The 22,097-nt window shown below is 26.8% G+C and overlaps 4 protein-coding genes across 5 annotated transcripts; 2 read left to right on the top strand and 2 right to left on the bottom strand.

Annotated features, from left to right (window-relative positions):
• Window positions 1–1,218: 1,218 nt before the first annotated feature.
• On the bottom strand, window positions 1,219–4,788 carry LOC132935583 (uncharacterized). Its single transcript, XM_061002178.1, has 9 exons — window positions 4,611–4,788; window positions 3,361–3,461; window positions 2,917–3,162; window positions 2,508–2,711; window positions 2,134–2,433; window positions 1,941–2,035; window positions 1,638–1,840; window positions 1,452–1,567; window positions 1,219–1,359 (listed from the first exon to the last, which is right to left on the bottom strand). Coding segments are annotated over exons 1-9 (1,281 nt in total). The 5' UTR covers window positions 4,613–4,788; the 3' UTR covers window positions 1,219–1,345.
• Window positions 4,789–4,905: 117 nt separating this feature from the next.
• On the top strand, window positions 4,906–9,012 carry LOC132933676 (geminin-like). The gene is made up of 5 exons (XM_060999954.1): window positions 4,906–5,179; window positions 5,262–5,362; window positions 5,433–5,560; window positions 5,626–5,798; window positions 7,951–9,012. The coding sequence occupies exons 1-5, from the start codon at window positions 5,141–5,143 to the stop codon at window positions 8,101–8,103; spliced, it is 594 nt and encodes a 197-aa protein (XP_060855937.1). The 5' UTR covers window positions 4,906–5,140; the 3' UTR covers window positions 8,104–9,012.
• Window positions 9,013–9,315: 303 nt separating this feature from the next.
• LOC132933675 (glycerol kinase) lies at window positions 9,316–17,214 on the bottom strand. 2 transcript variants are annotated; one of them, XM_060999953.1, is made up of 14 exons: window positions 16,637–17,214; window positions 15,391–15,502; window positions 15,109–15,189; window positions 14,932–14,997; window positions 14,476–14,734; window positions 14,273–14,360; window positions 13,797–13,944; window positions 12,266–12,375; window positions 11,747–11,852; window positions 11,538–11,648; window positions 10,942–11,198; window positions 10,516–10,721; window positions 9,586–9,714; window positions 9,316–9,453 (listed from the first exon to the last, which is right to left on the bottom strand). In XM_060999953.1, the coding sequence occupies exons 3-14, from the start codon at window positions 15,160–15,162 to the stop codon at window positions 9,350–9,352; spliced, it is 1,638 nt and encodes a 545-aa protein (XP_060855936.1). In that variant the 5' UTR covers window positions 15,163–15,189; window positions 15,391–15,502; window positions 16,637–17,214; the 3' UTR covers window positions 9,316–9,349. The 2 variants fall into 2 exon arrangements, with proteins under 2 accessions (XP_060855936.1, XP_060855935.1); XM_060999952.1 differs by lacking the exon at window positions 15,391–15,502 and having other exon boundaries at window positions 16,637–16,903; window positions 16,970–17,214.
• A 72-nt stretch (window positions 17,215–17,286) lies between these two features.
• LOC132933677 (uncharacterized) lies at window positions 17,287–21,865 on the top strand. Its single transcript, XM_060999955.1, has 3 exons — window positions 17,287–17,966; window positions 21,322–21,499; window positions 21,569–21,865. The coding sequence occupies exons 1-3, from the start codon at window positions 17,872–17,874 to the stop codon at window positions 21,833–21,835; spliced, it is 540 nt and encodes a 179-aa protein (XP_060855938.1). The 5' UTR covers window positions 17,287–17,871; the 3' UTR covers window positions 21,836–21,865.
• Window positions 21,866–22,097: the final 232 nt, after the last annotated feature.

The following is a 22,097-nucleotide window of genomic DNA, read 5'->3' as shown; positions in this document are numbered from 1 at the left end:
CTACTGAATGTAATATATAATAATTAATAGTGGCAGATATCGGGGTGACCACCCCCCCCCCCCCCCCCCTCAGAATTAGGATATATACGCCACTTCCCACTGATATATATTGTATTTATTTCATTTGAATGCAATACTTGATTTAAATTATACCCCATGAATGACGATTAATTTTAAGGCTTCCGGTGCTGGCTATTTGTTAAGGAGCAAATCATTGGCAACTTAATTTACATATGAGTTTCGGCGTCGTATGACTTCGTGAGTGTGTACTGTGTGTAGTAGTCATTTATTTATTTTATTAATTCAAACGGGCAAAGCCCAGTAACAGTTTTAAATCAAAACATTATAAAAGCGTCATAAGCGCAAATAGATGGGTGGGGGCTTTAGGGGCTGAGATGCCCAAAAAATTCCATAGCCCACCAATCGTTTCCTAAATGTAAGCATATCCGATAATATTAAAGTAGGGTTTAGCCCCCCCCCCAAATCCTATTTACTCCTATCGTAGTAGTATAATTAAATAGTATTCAATAATTGTGTAAATTATTATTGTAAGATTGTTCGCACCCACATTGTTTTGAAACCAGGTACACAGTATACGTATAATGTTATAAATAGGATGAAGTACGCCAGTAAAATACAGCTGTTGACGTGAATAATAATTGTATACATTCCTACGTATAAGAGTCAAAAACTCGGAGAGGATTATAATATACATAAGTGAAACTATAGGTTCATGGCTTGATTTAAATATCTAATATTTACTGGATAACATTCTGACTTAATTGAATTTAAAATTAACTTATTTGCATAATATTTATGGCCTGTCCTAATAAAATTTTCTAGTTTCGCTTATGATCATATAATATATTTATAAGGATGTCAACGCCACAGCCCACAGATATTATGTATAATAAATTATTAACATTATGACATATTATTATTACACATAATATCAGCGGTCAGTACAAAATAAAACTTATAATATACATATACATATATACTCCATAGTTCCATACATGTAGCGTTGCACAGCATATCATTATAACTATCATTATTCATACCTACAACTAGAGAGCCTTACTCTTTAAGAACAAATTATCAGAAATCTTGTATTTAATTTTCAAGCTAGATCCAAATTATCTATGCGGCGCAAGCACACATATTATACTAACTCTTGCTTTATTTGAGGTAATAATAAATTCTGTCATGTGGTTTATTGCATATTATATAATAAAACAACTATTGACTAATATGTATAATAATAACTCATTAAATTGCATATAAACAATTTAAAAGCAACCAAAAAAAAAAAAAAAAATTGGTGCCAGCGTCCCAATGGAATTAGTTAGGATTTTTTGTCTGTAACATATTATTAAAAGGAAGTTACATAAAAAAAATTATAAAATGTTTTTAAAATTTTTATGTAGATGATTAATTTATTAAGTAAGTACCTTTTCTTGTATACTGTTCTCTCAAAATTCTTGACGAATCTCTTATGTCGCTAACTAAAAGACGTTTGCCAAATAGTGGACTGATCAATTCAGGCAGTAAACATTCGTTATAAAATCTAATTTAGAAATGTATTGCAGTAAATAAATGTATTGATTAACTTATAATATTCACAATTCAGTACTTACAAATCTAACTGCAACTTTATTTTTGTGTTCCAAAAGTTGACATCATATGCAATAATTATATTATAAGACCAATTATCTGTGAAAATAAAAAAGTAACATTTTGTTCTTTTTGTTACATGTAATTGAGTTTGGATTTGATAATAATAGTCATGGTTCGTTTTTAATGTTACACATTTTTCGTTGTCAATTTGGCAAAATGATACCTATAACAGTTAAATTTTTTTTTTCTTATGTACCAATTTACCAAGTAATGTAACAATTTTTTGCTACAATTACTAAAGTTAAACTATTTTATGGACTTACTTTTCCATTTTTAACCGCTTCTAACATATTTACTTCAGTTATAGCAGAGAAGGGACATTTAATTTCAATAATTGAATCGTCTTCAATAAGACCATCTACACAAATAATAATAATTAATGTAGGTAATAAACTAATATAATTATTACAACTAAAAAATAAATGTGTATTATTTTAAATGTATTTATTTGATTACCTGGACTTGCTGCTATATAAGGATCATTTGCATCCACACATAAACCTACAGGTTTAATAACAATTTTAAATATTTCTTCAAACTTTTGTTTGGCCACAGTTTCCATCATACGTCCATACTCTATAGATTTAATTTTATAATTTAATTCTCCATACAGTAGTTCATGAACTGTTTTTTTACATGATGTGTGTGGTCGCATTTTGCAAATTTTTCCTACTTTAGAAGAAGTTATTCTTTTTCTCCTTTCTGAGAACCATAGTGGAGATTTTGCTTGTTCTCTAGTATCTTTTTCTAGTTTATCTATTTCAATTCAGATAATATTTTATTTAAGTTATATTTTATTATACAAACATTCTATAATATCTGTTAGGTACCTTTATCAATTTCTCTTAATTTGTTTATAAAATCAATTTTTTGTTTTTTGAATTCTTCAGACAATTCTTTTGCTAAACCATGATTCTCATCTACACCTGATTTTTTATCTCTATTTATTGATGTTGTAGGAAATAATGCCAGCCTCTTTTTATTATGAAGTATTTTTCTGTCATCATTTTCCAAAAATTGTTTTCCAAATTTTCCTAAAATGATTTATAACATACAATATCTAGTAATTATATAATATACATAATTAAAATATTAAACTAATATTTATTATCCTTCTAGAGAAACCTGGAATTTTAGGAGATATATTTTATTATTGCTCTTAAATATTGATTTAATTGAATGCAATGACCGCTATACTAGCATTGTAAGCATTTCGTTGTGATAAATAAATTTGCTTACCATCAAGGTATTTATTTATAAGACTATTAAATTGCTCATATGCATTATTACCTAAATCTGAAATCAAACATTTAGAATTAATGACTAATTGACTGATAATAGTATTTATTTCTATCATTATTCCACAATTTTCTGCTAGTAACACCCAACTTTCATCGAATAGTATTTTTTTATTGCAAAAGTATGTATCACAATTTGAACGCTGTCCCAAAATGCGGTATGTATTATACAGATCTCTAGCTAAATCTGTAACAAATAAAACAATTGTTTATTAAAATGTTATATTTTACTATAATTCATAGGCCTGTGGAGAATTTTTTCTATGCAATTATATAATTATAATGATGATATTGATTTATACATTAATTATCTATGCCAAATCTCTACTTAGAATCACTTAGTTTTCTATGCCTATATTTACTTATATTTATTATTTATACGTACTTGAGAATTGTTGTGTTTCTGTTACATTCTCTTTCTTTCTATATTGTATTGCTTTTACAATAGAAGTTCTAAACCACATCAGATGTTGAAAAATGAATTTCCTTAAATCAATTGGAAGTGTGTTTTTATTGCTATTGCAGTCAATTTTTGCATATAATTCCATATTATAATAATATGGTTACAACTTACAACTCTTAACCCGTCAGTGGTCGTGATATGAGCGGCGCTCACCTCGTTATTATTTTGAGAGCCACTTATTTATTTATTACTTGATTCATCTGATATTATTTATACCTTCAATTGAAACATGTTTAAATATACTTTTGCAAATATAATAATTTTATAGATAATTTTCGATTAGATATTGACATGCAATGTTGTTAATATCCATAAATTGAGCATTGCACTCACTCAATAGATCGACCTAATACTATTTCGTAAACTCGGAACGTTAGACCTATTTTTAAGGAGCACACAATATTCATATGTGTATACTGTATAATAATCAGCAAAATATTCCAGACAACTAGGGCCAAGTTGAATGATAATGATTATATTATGTACAAACAATTATAAATTAATTTTTAGTGGTGAACAATTTATAATTGAGAAAAATTGTAAGAAAATTTTTTGTAAAAGATTAAAATTTAAATAATTGGTTGTTGGTTTCAATATTTTATGTTCATTGTATAATAAATAATGATGGAAAAACAACGAGGTGAGCGCAGCGCTCACTCAATAACAATGGCGGGACTCTGCATAGCGATACCAACGACGGGTTAATTTTCTCTTCACAAAAATGAGGAGCCATAAGGTAAAATTTCTTTGGTTAGGTTAACTTAGGTTAGGCTGGACTAATTCGCAATTGTTGTAACTCCGAAAACTCAATTATGAGGTATTTACATTTTAATTTATAGACAAATAAAAGTAGACTTTCTGTTAAAATTGGACATTTTAGGAGTAGCAAGAAGATTAGGTATGAATAATTGTTTTATTAATCTTAATGATAATAATATAAAATATTAACGAAACGTCTAACAAGTATCATTTCTCCTGAAAAGTAATTATTATAATAAATTATGGAGTTGCAAAAATTGTGAACCAAAAAAAAATATTAATGTACCTAACCGTTTTTTGTCTCTGATAAGTACTTAGTCTATTCGACAATTGCGAATTAAGCCGATATAATATAATATCATTTTATATTATTATGGAAATAAAGAGTGAAAAAAAGCATCTATAATACCTACATAATTGAACGTGGCCTTTGTGTTTTTTTATTATCAAATAACAATGGGTATGAACATGATTTGTACTTGGTATAATTTATTGTTCTGTAGTATGAAGTATGAACTATGAAAGTATGAACAACATTGGAAGCACGATTAAATTAAATTAAATAGTGCTCCCGCTCCGAAGTCCGATTGTCCGAACCGAACAACCGAACGAAGGTTATCACTTATCAGTTATCAATCTATGATCCTATTTCGTAGACCAGGTGTGCGTTGGAACGAGTGTACCAGTACCACCACCGTCCGTATTACGTGCATGACCATTGACCGGCCGACGGTTAAAAAACTCGTTGTCAAATATTATTAAATAAATAATAATAAATAATAATGTTGATTAATGATTTGTTCGACGGCGTGTCGGCGTATTGAAACTAAGTGTATTAACTATTATACCTAACTATACATAACCTTTTTAGACGTCGTCTCGCTCGTTCACCAAAACGTATTGTAAACCGGTTCACTTATCCAAAGTCGTTTATATTACAAACATGAATGCTGTTTCGAACGAGGAAACCGATCATAATAAAGTGAGCTTTGGCCCAAATGGTTGTACGCCCACACGAAAATAACATTTCAATAACCTTTTGCTATTTACATTTATTTTTTTAGATGTCAAAGAAAGGCATAAGGAAGTTTTTGCACAACCTGCAACCATCAAGTTCCAGCAAGGAAAGCTTGGTGGGTGCTGGCAGGACAGCGCAAGACATAGCGTAAGTGTTTGTCAATGGTGGAATCGCTTATACTTGTGTTTAAAATATTTTCCTATTCTTTTGTGTGTAGAATCGACGGTAAATCCTCAAAACCTGAACAGACATTTGACAAGACGGAAGAACATGCTAAAGAAACATCAGCTTCTGTTGTTTCGTCGCTGTACGTACAATTGTTAAATGAAGATCTTACTTCTGAAGGCAAGTAAACAAATCCAGTAGAATCAAATAAATTTTATGTTTTTGTATGCCCTTATTTTTCATAGCTGGCCCGAGTGAAAAATATTGGGAAGTGGTCTCTGAACGTCGAAGAAAAGCTTTATTAGAGGCATTGGATGAACATCAACAATTACAAGCAGCAGCTATTGCTTTAGAAGAAGAGAATTTGTCTTTGGGGGTATTGGTTGATAACACTACTCATCTTGTCAACACACTTAAGGTAAAGATTTTCATGGTATTTTAAACCTAGTATATTATCAGGTAAACAAATGGTTTGTCTTGCTGTTAATGATGTATGGAAACATTAATATTATTATAAAATATTGTAAGAAGACGTCTACTCGCCAGTTGCAGCACACCATCGTCAGAGTACCACTATTATATTATTATTAACACCGTTAACAAAGAGTGTGTATATGTGGCCTGCGAATAGGTGTATTGGCACAAAAGCCAGAACTATGTTGAAACTTGAAACTTATAAGAATTTATAATCAATATTGTTAGAGTGGAGTGGTTTATAGATACCCCGCTAAATATGTTGGTCTACTACTCTGCCAAAATCTTTTATAAATATTTATAAGTAATAAATTAACTATCTAAAGTTTGATATTGGATGGATCAAAATGCTCCAAATTATTATATATACTCTGAAATTAAAAATGTATGTTGTTATTCAAAGAGTAAAACATTTATAAAATAGTAAATTTATTATAGTATTACTATAATGTTTTTCCAAAAATATTGTTTATGTAATGTCTTAAAATATTGAGTGTCTTACATTAAATTAATCACCCTGTGTAATTAATGAGGAACAACTAATATAATAATTACAATAGAAACTGAAAAAACATTTTTTTTTTTTTTTTTAAAACACTGCTCACGGTTTAAAACTTTTGAAAGACAGATATAACTAATATATAATATTATATAAATATTAGGTGTAAACTTAGTTTTGTTAATTTTTAAAAGTTTCACTCTTAAAGTACCCGTTTTATTATTTTTAATATTATGTACAAAAAATAATTTTTTGTATTATTTATTATTTTGTTTGTTACTGAGTTGTTTTTTAATTTTTTTTTTTTTTTATTAAATACCTACCTCAATTAATGTTATTTAAATGATTTTATTTGCTATTATTATTTTAATGTGTTAATGCTTAACACTTTTAAGGGTGATAAAGTTATATTAAAATATATTTGAAGTCTATTAGGTTAAAACGTTGTTATACAAAATAATGAAAGTTAATGATTTTTTTTTTTTAAATTAATTATTTATTCTAATAATGTATCAATGATCAGAAAAATGTTAAATACAATTAAATCATGAGTTGTTTATCTTAAAATAAAAGTTTTTTAAATAACTTTTCACTAAAAATATAAAAACAATTTCAAACAATGTAACATATAAATAACCATTTTATATATAAATTACACTATAACTCATATGTAATTATAACATTTTATACGCAACAATTAGACAACAAAGTATTATTTTTTGGATTTAATAAATAAAGAATTTCTTTTGATTATTTAGTTATTGGTTTCTCATAAATACAAAACTAGAGTAAATATAATTTAAGTTCATTTTAAAGTCTTTGTTAATTTATAGAACAGTTTTTAGTTCTTCCTGATAAATTGTACAAATTTGAGATGTCTGATTGTTGCTCCAAAGACTTCAATTATTAGTCATGGAACATTTGGTCCTTGGCTTATTGACTGTGAGACATTTTGTCCCTCCGGTTTTGATATATTAATATATCTACACCGGGTAATAAGATTGGTATTATTGTCATTGTCTTAATATTTAATTATTTCTTAAGAAATGTATAAAATGTATTATTTAAGAAGCCGGGAGACCTAAAGTCCTATAATCAATACATCATATGGCTAACAATTTCCATAGACCAAATAACCAATCTTAATATTTAAAAATTAAAAAATATCAGTATTCATTATTTTTTATTCGGGATGAAACATCCTAGATTTGTTTTATCAATATTTTAATGTCATCGGAATAGTAGTAAATATTGTAGTGATTATTTTTCAAATCTTGATGTGTATCTACAATAATCAGAATCTAGTATTTATTTTAGTGCATTATAATTACAATTTACCTGCTAAATAATTCTGGTCAATGAGAATATTCTTTCTAGATATATAGAATAGTTTTTATATGATTTAATTTGATTGCTCGTATATACATTAATTATATAATTTTCCTAAATGTATGTACATTTTGCTCATACTACCAGACACTAATTATGTTCGACTATTGTGTAGTATTGATTAAATAATTTTCATTTATTTCATTTTTAAAACATTTAACCTTTATTATTTATATTTATTACTCTCATGACTTTATGTTTCATACAGGAAATGATAAATGAAGAGACTTCTGATGATAATCTTGAACCATCTAATGAACAGGAAGACAGTGATTTAAGTACGCCCGATAGTTCTTCAAGTGTTAAACATATACATAAGAAAATGAAGACATCACCAGATGATATTTCAGATATCGACTAAGAAAGTTAATTTATACCTATACTTAAGAATTATAAGTTATAATTTACTAACATAATAACATTATTTTGCCAAAAATCACAAGTTTCTAGTAGGTTTATGTTAATTTATTTATAGCCATAAGGATATTATATTAATTATGTTTAATAAGTATTATAAGTATATTTTTATTTCACATTCAATCATAGAATTGTTTGGTATATTGAAGTAATATGGTACTACCTTGTACTCAAGGTAGACAAAATAGTTGTTTATATTGTTAAAAAAAATAATTGCCAATCATTGTAACTGTGGCATTATAAAGTTAATAAATTATATTGAAAAATGAACACAGTATTTATTCTAAAAAAATGTATATAATATAATATATTATTATATATTTATATTTTTAAAAGTTCAAACTTTTCTACATTCTAATATCAATATAAATAAATAATTATTTATAAGTAACGACTATTACTCGGGTAAAATGGGCAAATGACAAATTTTAATGGCAAAAAAAATTATTTTTATTTCATTAATATATTTTGTATTTAATGAAAAATAGTTCTTTATTATTTCTAAGTGATAGTTACTAATTATAACATTTTGTACTTCAAAACAAAAATAGCTTATTCTGTATTTTCAATATTTGTTTCAATTATAGTCTAGAAAGATTTTCTATTTAGATTATCAAAAATTCAAAACAGGAATATATTTATAGATAAAGCTAGTATTACTTGTGTTATATTAAAAATACTCATTGTATATAAATATTCAATTATTAAACCCGAATAAAATTCAAATAAAATGTAATACCCAAGTTAAATTCAATTTAATAAAGAGATTATATTAAAATGTTTTTGAGTCTCTAGGTACTTAATATTTGAATATTTTTTAAAAATTAAACTTCCTCTACCCTGGTCCTCACGAAAAAATGTTTATAAATACAAACATAACATTGTTAATTTTTTCTAAAACTGATTGAAAAATGTTTAGAAGTTCACTCGAAAGAAGTGGGCCAACCCTTTTATTATTGGTACAATGAACTGATAATATTCTGCTTTTCAGAAATAACAAAATAATATATTTTAATTTTTTAAATAAAATAGTTTTATTTTTATACTTAAAGTTGTACTTTTTAAACATTTTATTAAAAAACATTTATGTGCAATAATAGCACTATATAATTAACTTTTAATTTGAACACAATAGTATTAAAAATTCACAAACAAATTCTATAAATCAGCTTTTGATTTATTATAAATGGCTAGAAACCAGCAAAGTCATCATATTCATTTTCTTCATCATCTTTGTTCCAACCTATACTCCGGTCAATCGCTTTTTTCCACAAAATGTACTCGGATTTTTGTTCTAGAATAGAAAAAATATTAAAGATTATTAAACTTAAGTTTTTTTTTTATTATTTATCAATTTTATTATCAATTTGTGTATATTTTTAAATTTACAATAATCTGATGAACATTTAATTTATTAAATACTTGCCTTCTTCTGATAAAGTCTGAATAAAAGTGTCACAGTTTGATTGAACACTGTGCATACTCCATATACCAACAGCAAAACCAGCTGCCAGAGCAGCGCCTAGAGCTGTAGTTTCCACCATTTTAGGGCGCACTATTTAAAAGACAAATATAAATATTAGTTGGGTTTGGTAGTTATATCTAGGAATTAAAATAGAGTATAGACTAAAATATTAATAGGCAAAAACAATAAAATATGTTAGGTATTCAACTATTTTTTTTAAAAATTAATTATTGATTATAAACATACTTGTATAATTAGTACATTACTTTAGTAAAAATTATTTTATATTTAAAATAAAAGAAAACATTGACATGTAGAAAACGTCAGGTTGCTGAACGCGATGTTAGTTATTTAACTGAAAATATATTATCGGTAGACAGTATTAATAAAACTATATTTTCAATATTTGTGGAGTTGTATACTAAAAATGTCTAAAATATATTGTCAGAAAATAAAAAAAATTGTTTGCACTTTGTTTTTATTCTATAATGGACTAACTAATAAAAATTTGTATTTTGAATTTTTGAATTCGTTACGAACAGTTTTGAATAAAATTAATTTTTTTAAGCTTGCCTGGTCGAGAGTATATAACAAAAAAATGCAATTTCTACAATTTATGAGCTCTAGTTATTACTCTTTGATAGTAAAAATTTGCCATAAGGATTACAATATCATGATTATATGATATTAATTCTATAGAATGTGTATGTAGCTCAATTACTACAGCTTGAAACAAATAAACACATACATAACATTGTGATCTTAATTTTGTTTATAGTTTGTGCACCACCAAATTATGTCAGGTATTAAATCTTTTTTTCTTTAGGTTAATGTCAAGGGGAAATTTTAGCTTACATTTGATCTAATATGCTTGTGATTTGAACAACTTACCGACAGGAAGACAACAAACATTCGTGAGAATCTTCAAAAATGTATCGCTAGTAGACATACCACCATCAACATTCAATGCCGTAATAGGATGGCCAGTGTCTGACTGCATAGATTGCATAACATCTTTTGTCTGGAAACAGATTCCTTCGAGAGTTGCTCGCATTAAATGTGCGTCTGTTGTCTCCATAGTCAACCCTGTGATAGTTCTGTATAACATAGAAGGTTAAATCAGGTTAACTAATCTTACAAAGAAACATGAATAATACGAGACATTATTTTTATATAGTAATTAATTAACAATTGCCTTTCTTCATCAAAGAAAAAAATTAATATGTAGACCAAACAGAATTTATTATTAAAATAAAATATGAATTAACAGCGACCACAAAAAAACGATAAAGTATTTGTTGTTATAATGCTACTAACCCGCGTGCATCACTTTTCCAGTATGGTGCATAAAGTCCAGAAAAAGCAGGAACGAAATGAATTCCATTTGTGTCTTCAACACTATCAGCCATTACCTCCATGTTCTTGAAACTATCCACGATACATAGATTATCTTTCAACCACTTTGTAGCAGATCCAGCTACAGCCACTGATCCTTCAAGCGCATAAATGGGATCAGTGTGTTTGCCCATCTTGTAAGCCACGGTAGTTAAAAGGCCGTGAGTTGAAATCACTGGCTGAATAAAAGAAAATAGATCATTTTTAAATCTGACAGAATAAAAAATAAATTAGTTTTACTAATTCTAAGTATTTTGGGCAGTTTAGTAAGGTAGTGTGGAAATGGAGTCTAGTATTTTTTTTATATTTTCCTTAATACATGCAAGAACTATTAATAATTTTCAGAACTACCAGAATTGTTCTGCAATAATTTATCATCACTTTCAATAAAATATCAAGATTATTATAATATTGATAAAGTAAGCAAAGCTGGATGAATCTCTTAACACCAGGTGTCTATATTCTGTCTAGAATTTTTATTTTTAACTTAAAAGAATAAAACAAAATATCATTCTCACCTTACGACCAGTGTTGTATAACAAAAAGCACCCAGTACCGAATGTGCACTTGGCTTGACCTGCCAAAAAACACATTTGGCCCATAAGGGCAGCTTGCTGATCACCTATGCACTATAACAATATATTAATAAAAATAATACAAATTTGAGAATCCTCAATGAAGGTAAAAAGTATGATTTTTAAAGTTATAAATAATATTTATTTATTACCCCAGATATTGGTGTTTCTGATAGTGGTCCGTCAGTCATACGACCGTACACCTCTGAACAGCTTCGTATTTCTGGATATAATAATTTGCTTGGCATTTCAAAAAATCTGAAACAAATTTAAATAAATTACAATAACAATGTTCAATAAAATTAGATTATTTATAGCAATAACATAATATACCTACATATTCATATTATTTTGAATAATATAGTTAACAGTAATTGTAGAGGAGGAAGGAGCAATCTAATTCACATATTTATATATTTGAAGTTTAGTAAATTATTATTATTACTAAATTATTTAGTTTAAAGCAGTTTTAGGAAAAGATAAAAAAATTAACCTATTCATATGTTTAAAAAAGACTAAGTTAAAATAATGATTTAAAATAAAAAAAACAAATGTTGGCTTCTTGATAATCAAAACAACAATTTTCCTATATATTGTTGTACATAATACTAAAATAGTATTAATAATATTACAGTCCATATAAACTTACAACTATTACAAAATATACATACTCAATCAATGCCTTATCCCATCTTAATGAGTGAATATTCATCAGCATGGTCCGAGAAGCATTAGTAACATCAGTTATATGAACTCCTCCATTTATACCGCCTGTTAGATTCTACAAACAAAGTAAATACCACTTAGTAGTTACAAGTGAACTTTAGAAAACAACACACAGCACAATTAGTTATTTTTTCTAATTTTATATAATATTTAATAATGAATCCAACCTAAGAAAGTGGAATATTAACAGTTTTTACTTGGATGATGCTATAAATTATTTATTTTTTTAATTTTATTCATAGTATATATAATAGAAAAAATGAATACATGTTTTTTAAAGATTTATATACACTTTTGAAGTTCAATTTATTTTTAACATGTTTTTGGGCTGGGTAAAGATATTTTTATTGTCTATCCGATTTTCCGTAACGCTTTGTTTATCACCATAGAAAAGGAAATGTAAAAATTATCTAATTTCCACTAGGTATATAATATACAATTAATGATTGCTTATTAATACATATTAATGGTTAATACATTTTCTTCAAAGTGAAAATATCGAGTAGCGTGCTACGTCTATGTCACATGATCAACACACCTGTAATTTTTTTTATTAGCTTTCAACCAAAATTATTATAGCTCAAAAATTATAGTTTACCGAGTGCAAGCAACAATTACAGACAGAACTACAGAACATTTTGATTTCATTTCAGTAAGTGCACTTCTAACTGATAATATATATAACATCAGATACATCAGATAACACTGAGGAGGTTAACTGGTATCATTAAGAAAAGCTTTTTTACAGCACAATTATCCAATGAAACCAAAATGACAGTTTAAGTTGAATAACATCAGGTTTGTTATTATTATTAAATTATTTTTTGCATTTTTCAATTGTTTTCATTTTTAGAGCATTTTTTGATATTATAAGTGCATTTTTTTCTTATTTTTACACACTTCATGATATTATTAGATAATTTGATAAAGTTTATTTTGATTTTCTCCTGAAAGAAAAAATATAAATTCATTTTTAAAATGTATTATGACTTTATCGATTATTATTAATTTTTTAGAAATAATTTTTAGGATAGACAGAAGATAAGAGAAAAAGAAAAATATTCATTAATCATTAAACATGCATATAATAAAGTTTATTTTTCAATGTTTAGGGCATTTTTTTTGTTTTATAGAGAATTTAAACCCTACTTACGAGTATATTTTTGCTTTATTTTAGGTACATAAAATGCATATTTTTAAGAATATTTTGTGTGATTTTTAGTGTTAATGTTAAAGTCTTACTCATTAATAATATACATATTAAAACTATTTGACAGTATGTTACATTGTTACAAGGAATATTTGCTAGCCAAACATTCAATAGAATGGAATATGTTATAACTTAATGTAATAATCTTTAAAAAGTTTTTTTTAATACCATAAAAGATGCTAAATTGATTTCTATTACATTAACAATGTATTAGATTCATTTTAATAATTTTTAATCAACAGTACACTTTGGTTATTAGTTATTACCCAAATTAGCCATGAATCCATTGTACCAAACATACACCTCTCTTCTTGAATAGCTCTTGAAACTTCGGGTACGTTTTCCATTAACCAAATTAATTTGAACACACTAAAGTATGGATTCATCGTTAAACCACATTTGAATTGTAAATGCCTATCAGATGATTTACGAAAAAACAAAAAACAAATATTAGTAGTAGCACATGATAATAGAACTATGATACAATTATAAAAAAATATATGTACTTTTGTTATGATATGATCTGATAGTATCTTACAATGTAAAGTAAAAGTGAAGAATAGTAAATGCAGTTAAATTAAAATTTAAATAGTAGTGTTAAGTATATTAAACTAAGATATGTAGAAACTAATTTCAATAGAATAGTGTCTATAAATATTAAATCAAGTTAGAAGTTTTAAAATCAATATTAATGACCTTACTATAATACAATGTATATTGTTCCGTTTAAAAATTAACTCACCTTTTTTTTTCGTCCAACGTATGACAGTTAGGAATTCGTTTATTGATGAATCTATCAACTATTGGTTGTGTTCTCATATCCATCCATACTATATAATTGAAGATGTTTAAATTTAAGATTTTGTGAACATAAAATTAAAATGTCTTATAACTATTACTGTTTATTTAGACAATAAATAAATAGAGGTATAATAATGTACTTACTTATAGCATTGTATAATGGTTTCCCTGTATACTTGTCCCACACTAAAGTAGTTTCTCGTTGATTTGTCACGCCTATTGCAGCGATTGCTGAAGGTGATATATTCATCATTTTCAGTTTTTCGCATGTTACAGCTATAGTTTCTTTAACTTTCATTAGTATATCCTCTGGATCTTGTTCCACCCATCCTTCATGCAATGTTATGTTATTTGTACTTATTTGATGACTGGCTATTGGCTGGTGAGTTTTTGATGAAAACACCTATAAAATACATAATTTTAAATGTAAGATTATTTTTTAAGTAAATAAAGCTATAGTAGTATTAATCTGTAAGCTATTTAATTCCCAAGTATTATTTTAATCAATATTAAATCAAACAATAAAAAGGTTAGTTCATCAGTCTTGAAGAAATAATTGTTAAGAACATTAATAATTGTATTATTATATTTAATACATACCAAGAAACGTGTACTACTAGTGCCTTCATCAATAGCACCAACAAATGTTTCTTCAGCAGCAGACATCTTTAATATAAATAAACGAAACATAACTAATTATTATGATGGATATTCACACATTTTTTATAAGTATGTTAACATATTAGTATTATAAAAATATTTCAATGTATACTGTACCGATTTTTGTGCATTATTTTTCTTATAACAGATTAAGTTATGTATTTTGGACATTGTAACAAACTATGGACGTTGATCTAACTGTTATTACAAACAAAATGATCATGAATTAGAATATGTATTCTGATTTCTTAAAAGATTATTAATAATGAATATGATACAAAATTACTTAGTATTATTGATTTTGAAGCCAATAGCAATAAAAAAGAAATATTAAAATAATTGACCAATATAAATTTATATATAATATATATAAATAATAAATTATATATCTATACATACATGAATATGAAGATTTTTTTAAGTAATGATTCCAATAATGTTTAGGTCAGGAATAATGATAAACTGTTATTACTGCATTGTGTATCATATTATTATCATTTGGATAATGGTCCTATAATATCATATTATAATTTATAAATTTATCATGTTCATAAAACACCAATTATCATTAATTACAATAATTAGTATTAATTATACTAGACTATTATCTTTATATACTATGAAATCATTGTTGACATTGCATTGTTAAATGAAAATATTAAAAGGATATTCTAGTTCTTATGTTTAACAATGCCATGTTAGGGAATTTTTAAGACAAAATCTATTAGAACACATGTCTTCTTTACTTCATTGTTATTAAGATTTTTTGTTTTTGTAAATGATTTGGATTTATTTTATTTTGTATTGAAAATTGGGTTATTTTCAGTCATTGTCGTTGATACTCTGCGACAACAAAAATAATTATATTTATGTTTTGTTAGATAGTTGTAGTATTGTAGGCCAACCGCGCAGTTATGTGGTGAAAATATAGAGATAGACAATAAATTACTTTACGCTTCATTTTATTTAGTTATTTTCTGTTTTAAATGATTGGATGTGGCAATCCATCCCCACTATTTAAAACATAATTAGAAAATAATAATCATTAATGGCAAATTCTACAGAATGCCTAATATTCTATCTATCTATGTAGGTATAATTGAACAATTCAAACATTATCACTTTTTGGAGCACACATTGTAAAAAAAATGAATGCAAAATATTCATTGAAATTTGTTGACGTAACTTCAAGAGCATACCTATTGGACAAAATGGATATTTAATAATTTAGGTAAAGACAATTTTCTTAAGCTCAAAGCTGTTGAAAATACAAGGAATAAAATAATAAATATAAGACAACACCATAAGCATAGATTGTTTTCTAAAAGGACTGTCACTTCAAACATTTTAATGGCCAGATGCATAAACAACCACTAAACATAAAATGTATAAATAGTGCTAATAGCAAATGGCAGTCCCTCAAACATGATTGATCCATTAAATGAATCGTTAGTTTATGTGACTCGGTATTAATGTTTAACCTCAAGATCAAGAAACTTATATGTATTTTAGTATTCTACTAGGTAGGTATATTTTATGTATAATGCATACTGTTTGAATCCTTCATCATAAATGCCAATAAGACCATACCCTAATGGTAGCTAATACTACTGCAGTCACAAAACCAGATGGCCGAGGTACTCACGCGAAGAAGATGAAACAACGGCGGTCCAAACGTTAGGTGCCCGATCTGTGATGGTGCAGCGATGGCGATGGCGTACGTGAAACACGCACAAAAGAGACTTGTGTGACAGACGTTGAGTGAGCCCGAAATAATGTATCCATGTAATGGTTGCCAGTCACGGGCAAACTACCCAGTCGACTGCTCGCGCTGGGTTTCCACAGCGATTGAATAATTATGCCGCGTCTTGTAGTCTTGTTGGCGTCACTCACTCGACGACGAATGTCACCGCTAGTGAAAACAAAATTTCAGTCGAGGTCCGAGGACAATACTTACGAAATATAACAATAATAGTACCTATAGAAAAAAAAAATAGGAACACAATACGATTGTATTCGTCGTGTTTTTTGTCTGTTTTGGTTTTTTTTTTTTTTTCTTCTCTCACTAGCGTGTACCAACCACAGTTATCTACGCGCGTATGCGTATCATGATAACCATGCTCGCGGCTTCGTTCACGACCGCCGTATCGCGTATTGTTAAGCTGAATAAATTATTATTATTATTTCTTACGACATTCACCGACGTGTTACCAACGTAGTGCTATCTGTCTGGCGTCTACGCAGCAGGTACGTAATGAATAATGATACGAACAACACAACGCGACGATATTATTATTATTGTCCACGACGACGGGAAAGCGCGGACAGTATAATATAGGCTTGTAGATCTATTTTGTACAGAATAATAAATTATTCCAATAAATAGTCGTTCTGTGAACGAAGTCTGTACGTTTATCAATTTGGTGAAATGTACGGTTTAATCGGCATGGCGGTATGAGGAAAAAAAGAATTATAATAAATTATAATAATTAATAGGTATTCGATTTAACCATGGACATAAATTATAATTGATGTAATTTAAATGTCCGTGGATTTAATGATCGTTGTTAATATTGTTCTGCGCTATAAGTTATAACCGTAGGTCCACACATAATAAATAATTATCTATAGACTGAGGGACAAGGGTCAGTTGTAACACTGTAATCATTTTATGGTTTTCGTGGATTTATCAATGATAATACGCGTTGTGAAATACAATTGAGGTGTTTGTTAATTAATATTATAGAATAACTCCTATGACAGAGATGGGAGGCTTTCTTTTTTTTTTTAATTTGAAAACTAAACGATTGCGTTGAAAGACCATTTGCATTAACGTACGAAAACAATTGAACAGAATCTGACACTGACGTATATTAAAAAATGACGACTGCAGATTACGTTTCCAAATATTTGGGATTGTTGAGTAAACTGCACAACGACCAAACAGCATTGGCACCCTTAAGGGTTTCTATCTTGTAAGTATTGTCCGAATAAATAAAATAATATTTCGTACCTATAGGTAGCGTTCTAATAGCAATCTAAAAATTTTTAACTACCTAGATAACTGTTAGATAATATTATTTGTTTAATCGTTAACTTATAATTCAAAATCAAACAAAAAATCTATATAGGTACTGTTGCACAAATTTTAGTACTTATTGTGCCAAAAATTACAGGTGGGTTCGAAGTTTGAAAAAATGAACCAAACTTTAGATGTGCGGTTTGAGTTTAAAATTCGAACCAAGTCTTTCAAAAACCAAACTGAACCAACCTTAAGCAAAAAATTTGAAATTCTATAGTTAATTTGAACTTCTAAATAGTTCAAACTCCTAAATTCTAACCTATCAAACGTTTGGAACCAAAAATGTTCCCGGTGTTAATAATGCATTTGTATTTTGTCTATCGTCTATTTAATGTGGAGAGTTGAATGTTCATTAAAATAAAATTGCATTATTGATTAATGTTATTTCAATTTTAATATTAAAAAGTAAAAATAAGACAATGATACTATTGCACATGTAACTACTAATTCACATGTTTGCTGTGATGACATAAATATTTATTTGGTATAGCTAACACAAACAGGTAAAATATCAAAATATTTTATGTTCTTGAGGGATTAAATTAAATATTAAATCATGTATTAACTCACCAGATTAATATGAATATTTTATAGTGGATATTATTCATGTAAGGGTAGATCATATTTTAATATTATTGTTCAATAATGTAAATGGATAATTAATAATAATAATAATAATAATAATGGATATATATGCAACAATAACATAACTAGTTGGTATATTTTGTATTGTATTAAACCATACTAAAATTAAAGCTAGAAATAGTAAAAAAAAATGTAAAATTAATATTAAAAAAGCCTTCAAGTATATAACCACTCTGCTGTATAGTTGGTGCCAAGTGTACCTCGTCATTGAGTAAGCACTATAATGGATGTGCTCAATTTGAATTTTAATACAAATCATTGTACACAATGAAAAATGATTTTGAGCGGAGAAGGTCTAACTTTTTGAAACCAAGGTTACCAAACAATTATTTTAACAATAATAATATTAACACCTAAACATTTAATCGGTATTCTTTTTATTTTTCCCTATTTTAAAAAGTACTAAGAATTTTCTATTTTGACTACCCAAAAGTATCAATTAGATCTAATTTGCTACCATAAACCTCTTTTAAAGTTTATGATCAGAGCATTTTTTCTAGTAAAAAAAGTGTCAAGTGTCTTCAGACAATGATAAAAAAAAAATAGTAAAAACATCATTGTGAACATACATAGTTAAGTCCGTTCAGAATTAAAAAATTGAATAAACATAACAAATGTATAGTGAAGAATCAAGGATCAATTGTATACAATTTAAATGATATAAACATTGTTATTAATACATTTTTTCATATTTTAGATTTTGCAATAAAACTTTCTTAATTCACAAGGTTTATAAATTTACCTATCGGAAAAAAAAATTAATAATTGAATTACTTTAGGTCGTAGTGGTCTTACAAACTTATTATGACATAGGATAAGATGTTTAGTAAATTTAAATAACTGTCATCTAACATAAGTCTCAAACAAAACTGTTAGGTAATTCTACAAAAAATATTTATTATATTATATAAGATAATCAAAATAAAAAATTACCTGAAAAAAATAATATTGTTCAGTAATTTTATAAATTGTTTAATGGTTATAGAAAATATTGCAAATAAGAACAACAATTTGATATTAGATTAAATTTAATTAAACCTTAGTGATATAATTTTAAAACATAATATTATATGTAAAGTAGACTGCAAAATATATTTCATAAAATTTAAACTGTAAAGAAAACACCTTTTTATAGTCTTTTAAAGTCTTAGATAAATGTATACAAATTTGTTTATATGAGTTTCTTCAAAAATCATTTTTATTTCCTGAGAAATAATAGTATGGTTTTTGAAGTATTAAGGTCGTTTTCAATGCACCACAAACAGCAGTTAGATGTATTCATGACAAATTTAATTAATTTAATTTGTTATTCAGAATTTTTCATGACGTCATAAAAGCATTCTACTGCATGGATCATAATATTCTATTGAATAAATTGGATAAATATGTTATACACGGAATATATAATAATCTTAGGTATTAGAAGTTTTTTATCAATGTTTATAATACTTTTATTGTATTAGTTTATGAACTCTTAAATATATTGTAGTCACTATTAATAGGTTTTAAAAGTAGGATATTTATATTGGGATATGTTTTCTACGTTCTTATGAATATTTTTTATTGCCTAATACTTAGCATATGGTTAATTTATGACTTGCACAATCTTAATACTCATATATGCAGTGACGTAATTTAGTTCACATTTTTGGTGTCGCAAACTTTTTTGGTATAGTGGATATTAAATTCCCCTTTTATGTCCCTCAATATTCTCAATTCTTTAACTCAAAAATGTGTGTATAGGGGTCACTAAAGTTTTTAAAATATTTTCAAGGGCGTCAGAGCTGGCACTTTTTTTACTACAAAATCATGTATAACTAGAAAAACTCTCACACTCAGTAAAATAGTCGGATTTTGTTAATTTTTTTTTATTTAAAAGTAGAACATTCTGCAGCTAGGATTAAAGCCCAATTTTCAAAATTATAATTATAGAAGCTAAAATATGCAATTGAATAATGCACAATATCTATTTTTTTTTCAAACATATTTTTCTAGCACGGTTTTAAGTAAAACTAAAATTTTATTTTTAAAATAAAAAAATTATCAAAATTCGATGTATTAGGTAATGAGGTGTGAGAGTTTTCCTGTAAAGTCGTTTTTGCTAACCGTTTAACCTGCCACTCACCCCTAAACAAGTATCGGGTAGTAGATAAGTAGAAAAGTATTATAATAGCAATATCTTTAAAATGTTATAGAATTGCTGAAAATTGGAAAAAAACGGCACCAACCCCCCTAAGCTAAAACTAATTCTGAACTGAATATAAATAATATTAAACAATTTATTATACCTATCATAGTACAAATACATTAATAGATTAATAGCATGTTAAATAGTAAACCCATATGTTTATAAAAACATATAAACTTGAATATTTTTGGTGTTGTAAGTGTATTATTTTGAAATATGTACCTTAAAAATTTTTTAGTGTTGAAGTGCCACATTTGCAACACTCCGAATACGGGGATGCATAAAATATATTATTTATTATTATACTTATTTTTATACACAATACAATAAAATAAATAGTTGACTATTCAAGCACACATTTTTATTCAATGGTCTTCCTTATTAATATGAGTTTAATATTACATTTTTTTTATAGATGTTCTCAGCACAATCAAAGCAGTCTACTAGATGAAAACAAATCTACAAACACAGAAAACTATTGTCAACACTGTTTAACTCCCTGGAAGTATGGACATTTTGTTATGAAAACTCTTCCAAATCGAAAAAAAAATGATAAAATACAAAAAAAGCGTTCTACTATGTTATTTAATATGGTAAATTTTGATAAATGTGATTATTTACCTATAACAATAACATATTCATTTATTACATTTTTTCTTTAGGGAATTAAGTGTATGGTGTGTTTAAATACAACTAGTTCAGTGTACAAGAAGAATAAAATATTAAATCAAAAACCTACTGAAAAATTGCTAAAGAGTTCAACACCAAATAAAAGTATTGAAAAAACATCAAAAACTGAAGAAAAAGTTGAAACTATAGTTAATAAAAAAACAAAGAAAAAAAAAAGAACCCTATATGCTGGCTTAAACCCATTAGTTTTTAAAAATTTAAATAAGAACACATTAAAAAATCCAACTATGAACTTATGATAATGAGTGCAAATAAAATCTTTTATGTAATTAAGGCATCCAATAGTTTATTTTAATTACATAAATCATAATACATAATGATTTAAAAATATTGGCTAAATCTTGAGTTAAAAATGCAAAATTCTTTTGATATTATTTACTGTGTTATTTGTTTGGATCAGTGTTTTCCAAACTTTTCCTCTGCTAGACTTCTTAGAGTGTAGTAAAATTATTGCTCGTAATAAAAATAATCTTACCTAACACTAATAAATAATAATAATTT

The sequence above is a fragment of the Metopolophium dirhodum genome, chromosome 1 (assembly GCF_019925205.1).
Source record: "Metopolophium dirhodum isolate CAU chromosome 1, ASM1992520v1, whole genome shotgun sequence".
Taxonomy (NCBI): domain Eukaryota; kingdom Metazoa; phylum Arthropoda; class Insecta; order Hemiptera; family Aphididae; genus Metopolophium; species Metopolophium dirhodum.
The sequence above is the reverse complement of the archived record's forward strand: the minus strand, read 5'-3'. Positions and strand labels throughout refer to the sequence as shown.

Excerpts from the sequence above, each read along its gene's own strand:
- LOC132935583 (XM_061002178.1), bottom strand. Across the intron at positions 2,434-2,507 it reads ATTAAGAGAAATTGATAAAG|ATAAACTAGAAAAAGATACT; the intron begins GTACCTAACAGA and ends GAATTGAAATAG. Across the intron at positions 1,841-1,940 it reads AAGCGGTTAAAAATGGAAAA|GTATCATTTTGCCAAATTGA; the intron begins GTAAGTCCATAA and ends TAACTGTTATAG.
- LOC132933675 (XM_060999953.1), bottom strand. The coding sequence starts at position 15,162 with ATGTCCAAAATACATAACTTAATCTGTTATAAGAAAAATAATGCACAA. Across the intron at positions 11,853-12,265 it reads TGGGATAAGGCATTGATTGA|ATTTTTTGAAATGCCAAGCA; the intron begins GTATGTATATTT and ends AATTTGTTTCAG. Across the intron at positions 10,722-10,941 it reads TGGAAAAGTGATGCACGCGG|AACTATCACAGGGTTGACTA; the intron begins GTTAGTAGCATT and ends TATGTTATACAG.
- LOC132933676 (XM_060999954.1), top strand. The coding sequence starts at position 5,141 with ATGAATGCTGTTTCGAACGAGGAAACCGATCATAATAAA. Across the intron at positions 5,363-5,432 it reads AGGACAGCGCAAGACATAGC|AATCGACGGTAAATCCTCAA; the intron begins GTAAGTGTTTGT and ends TTTTGTGTGTAG. Across the intron at positions 5,561-5,625 it reads TGAAGATCTTACTTCTGAAG|CTGGCCCGAGTGAAAAATAT; the intron begins GCAAGTAAACAA and ends TATTTTTCATAG.
- LOC132933677 (XM_060999955.1), top strand. The coding sequence starts at position 17,872 with ATGACGACTGCAGATTACGTTTCCAAATATTTGGGATTGTTGAGTAAA. Across the intron at positions 17,967-21,321 it reads CCCTTAAGGGTTTCTATCTT|ATGTTCTCAGCACAATCAAA; the intron begins GTAAGTATTGTC and ends TTTTTTTTATAG. Across the intron at positions 21,500-21,568 it reads CTACTATGTTATTTAATATG|GGAATTAAGTGTATGGTGTG; the intron begins GTAAATTTTGAT and ends TTTTTTCTTTAG.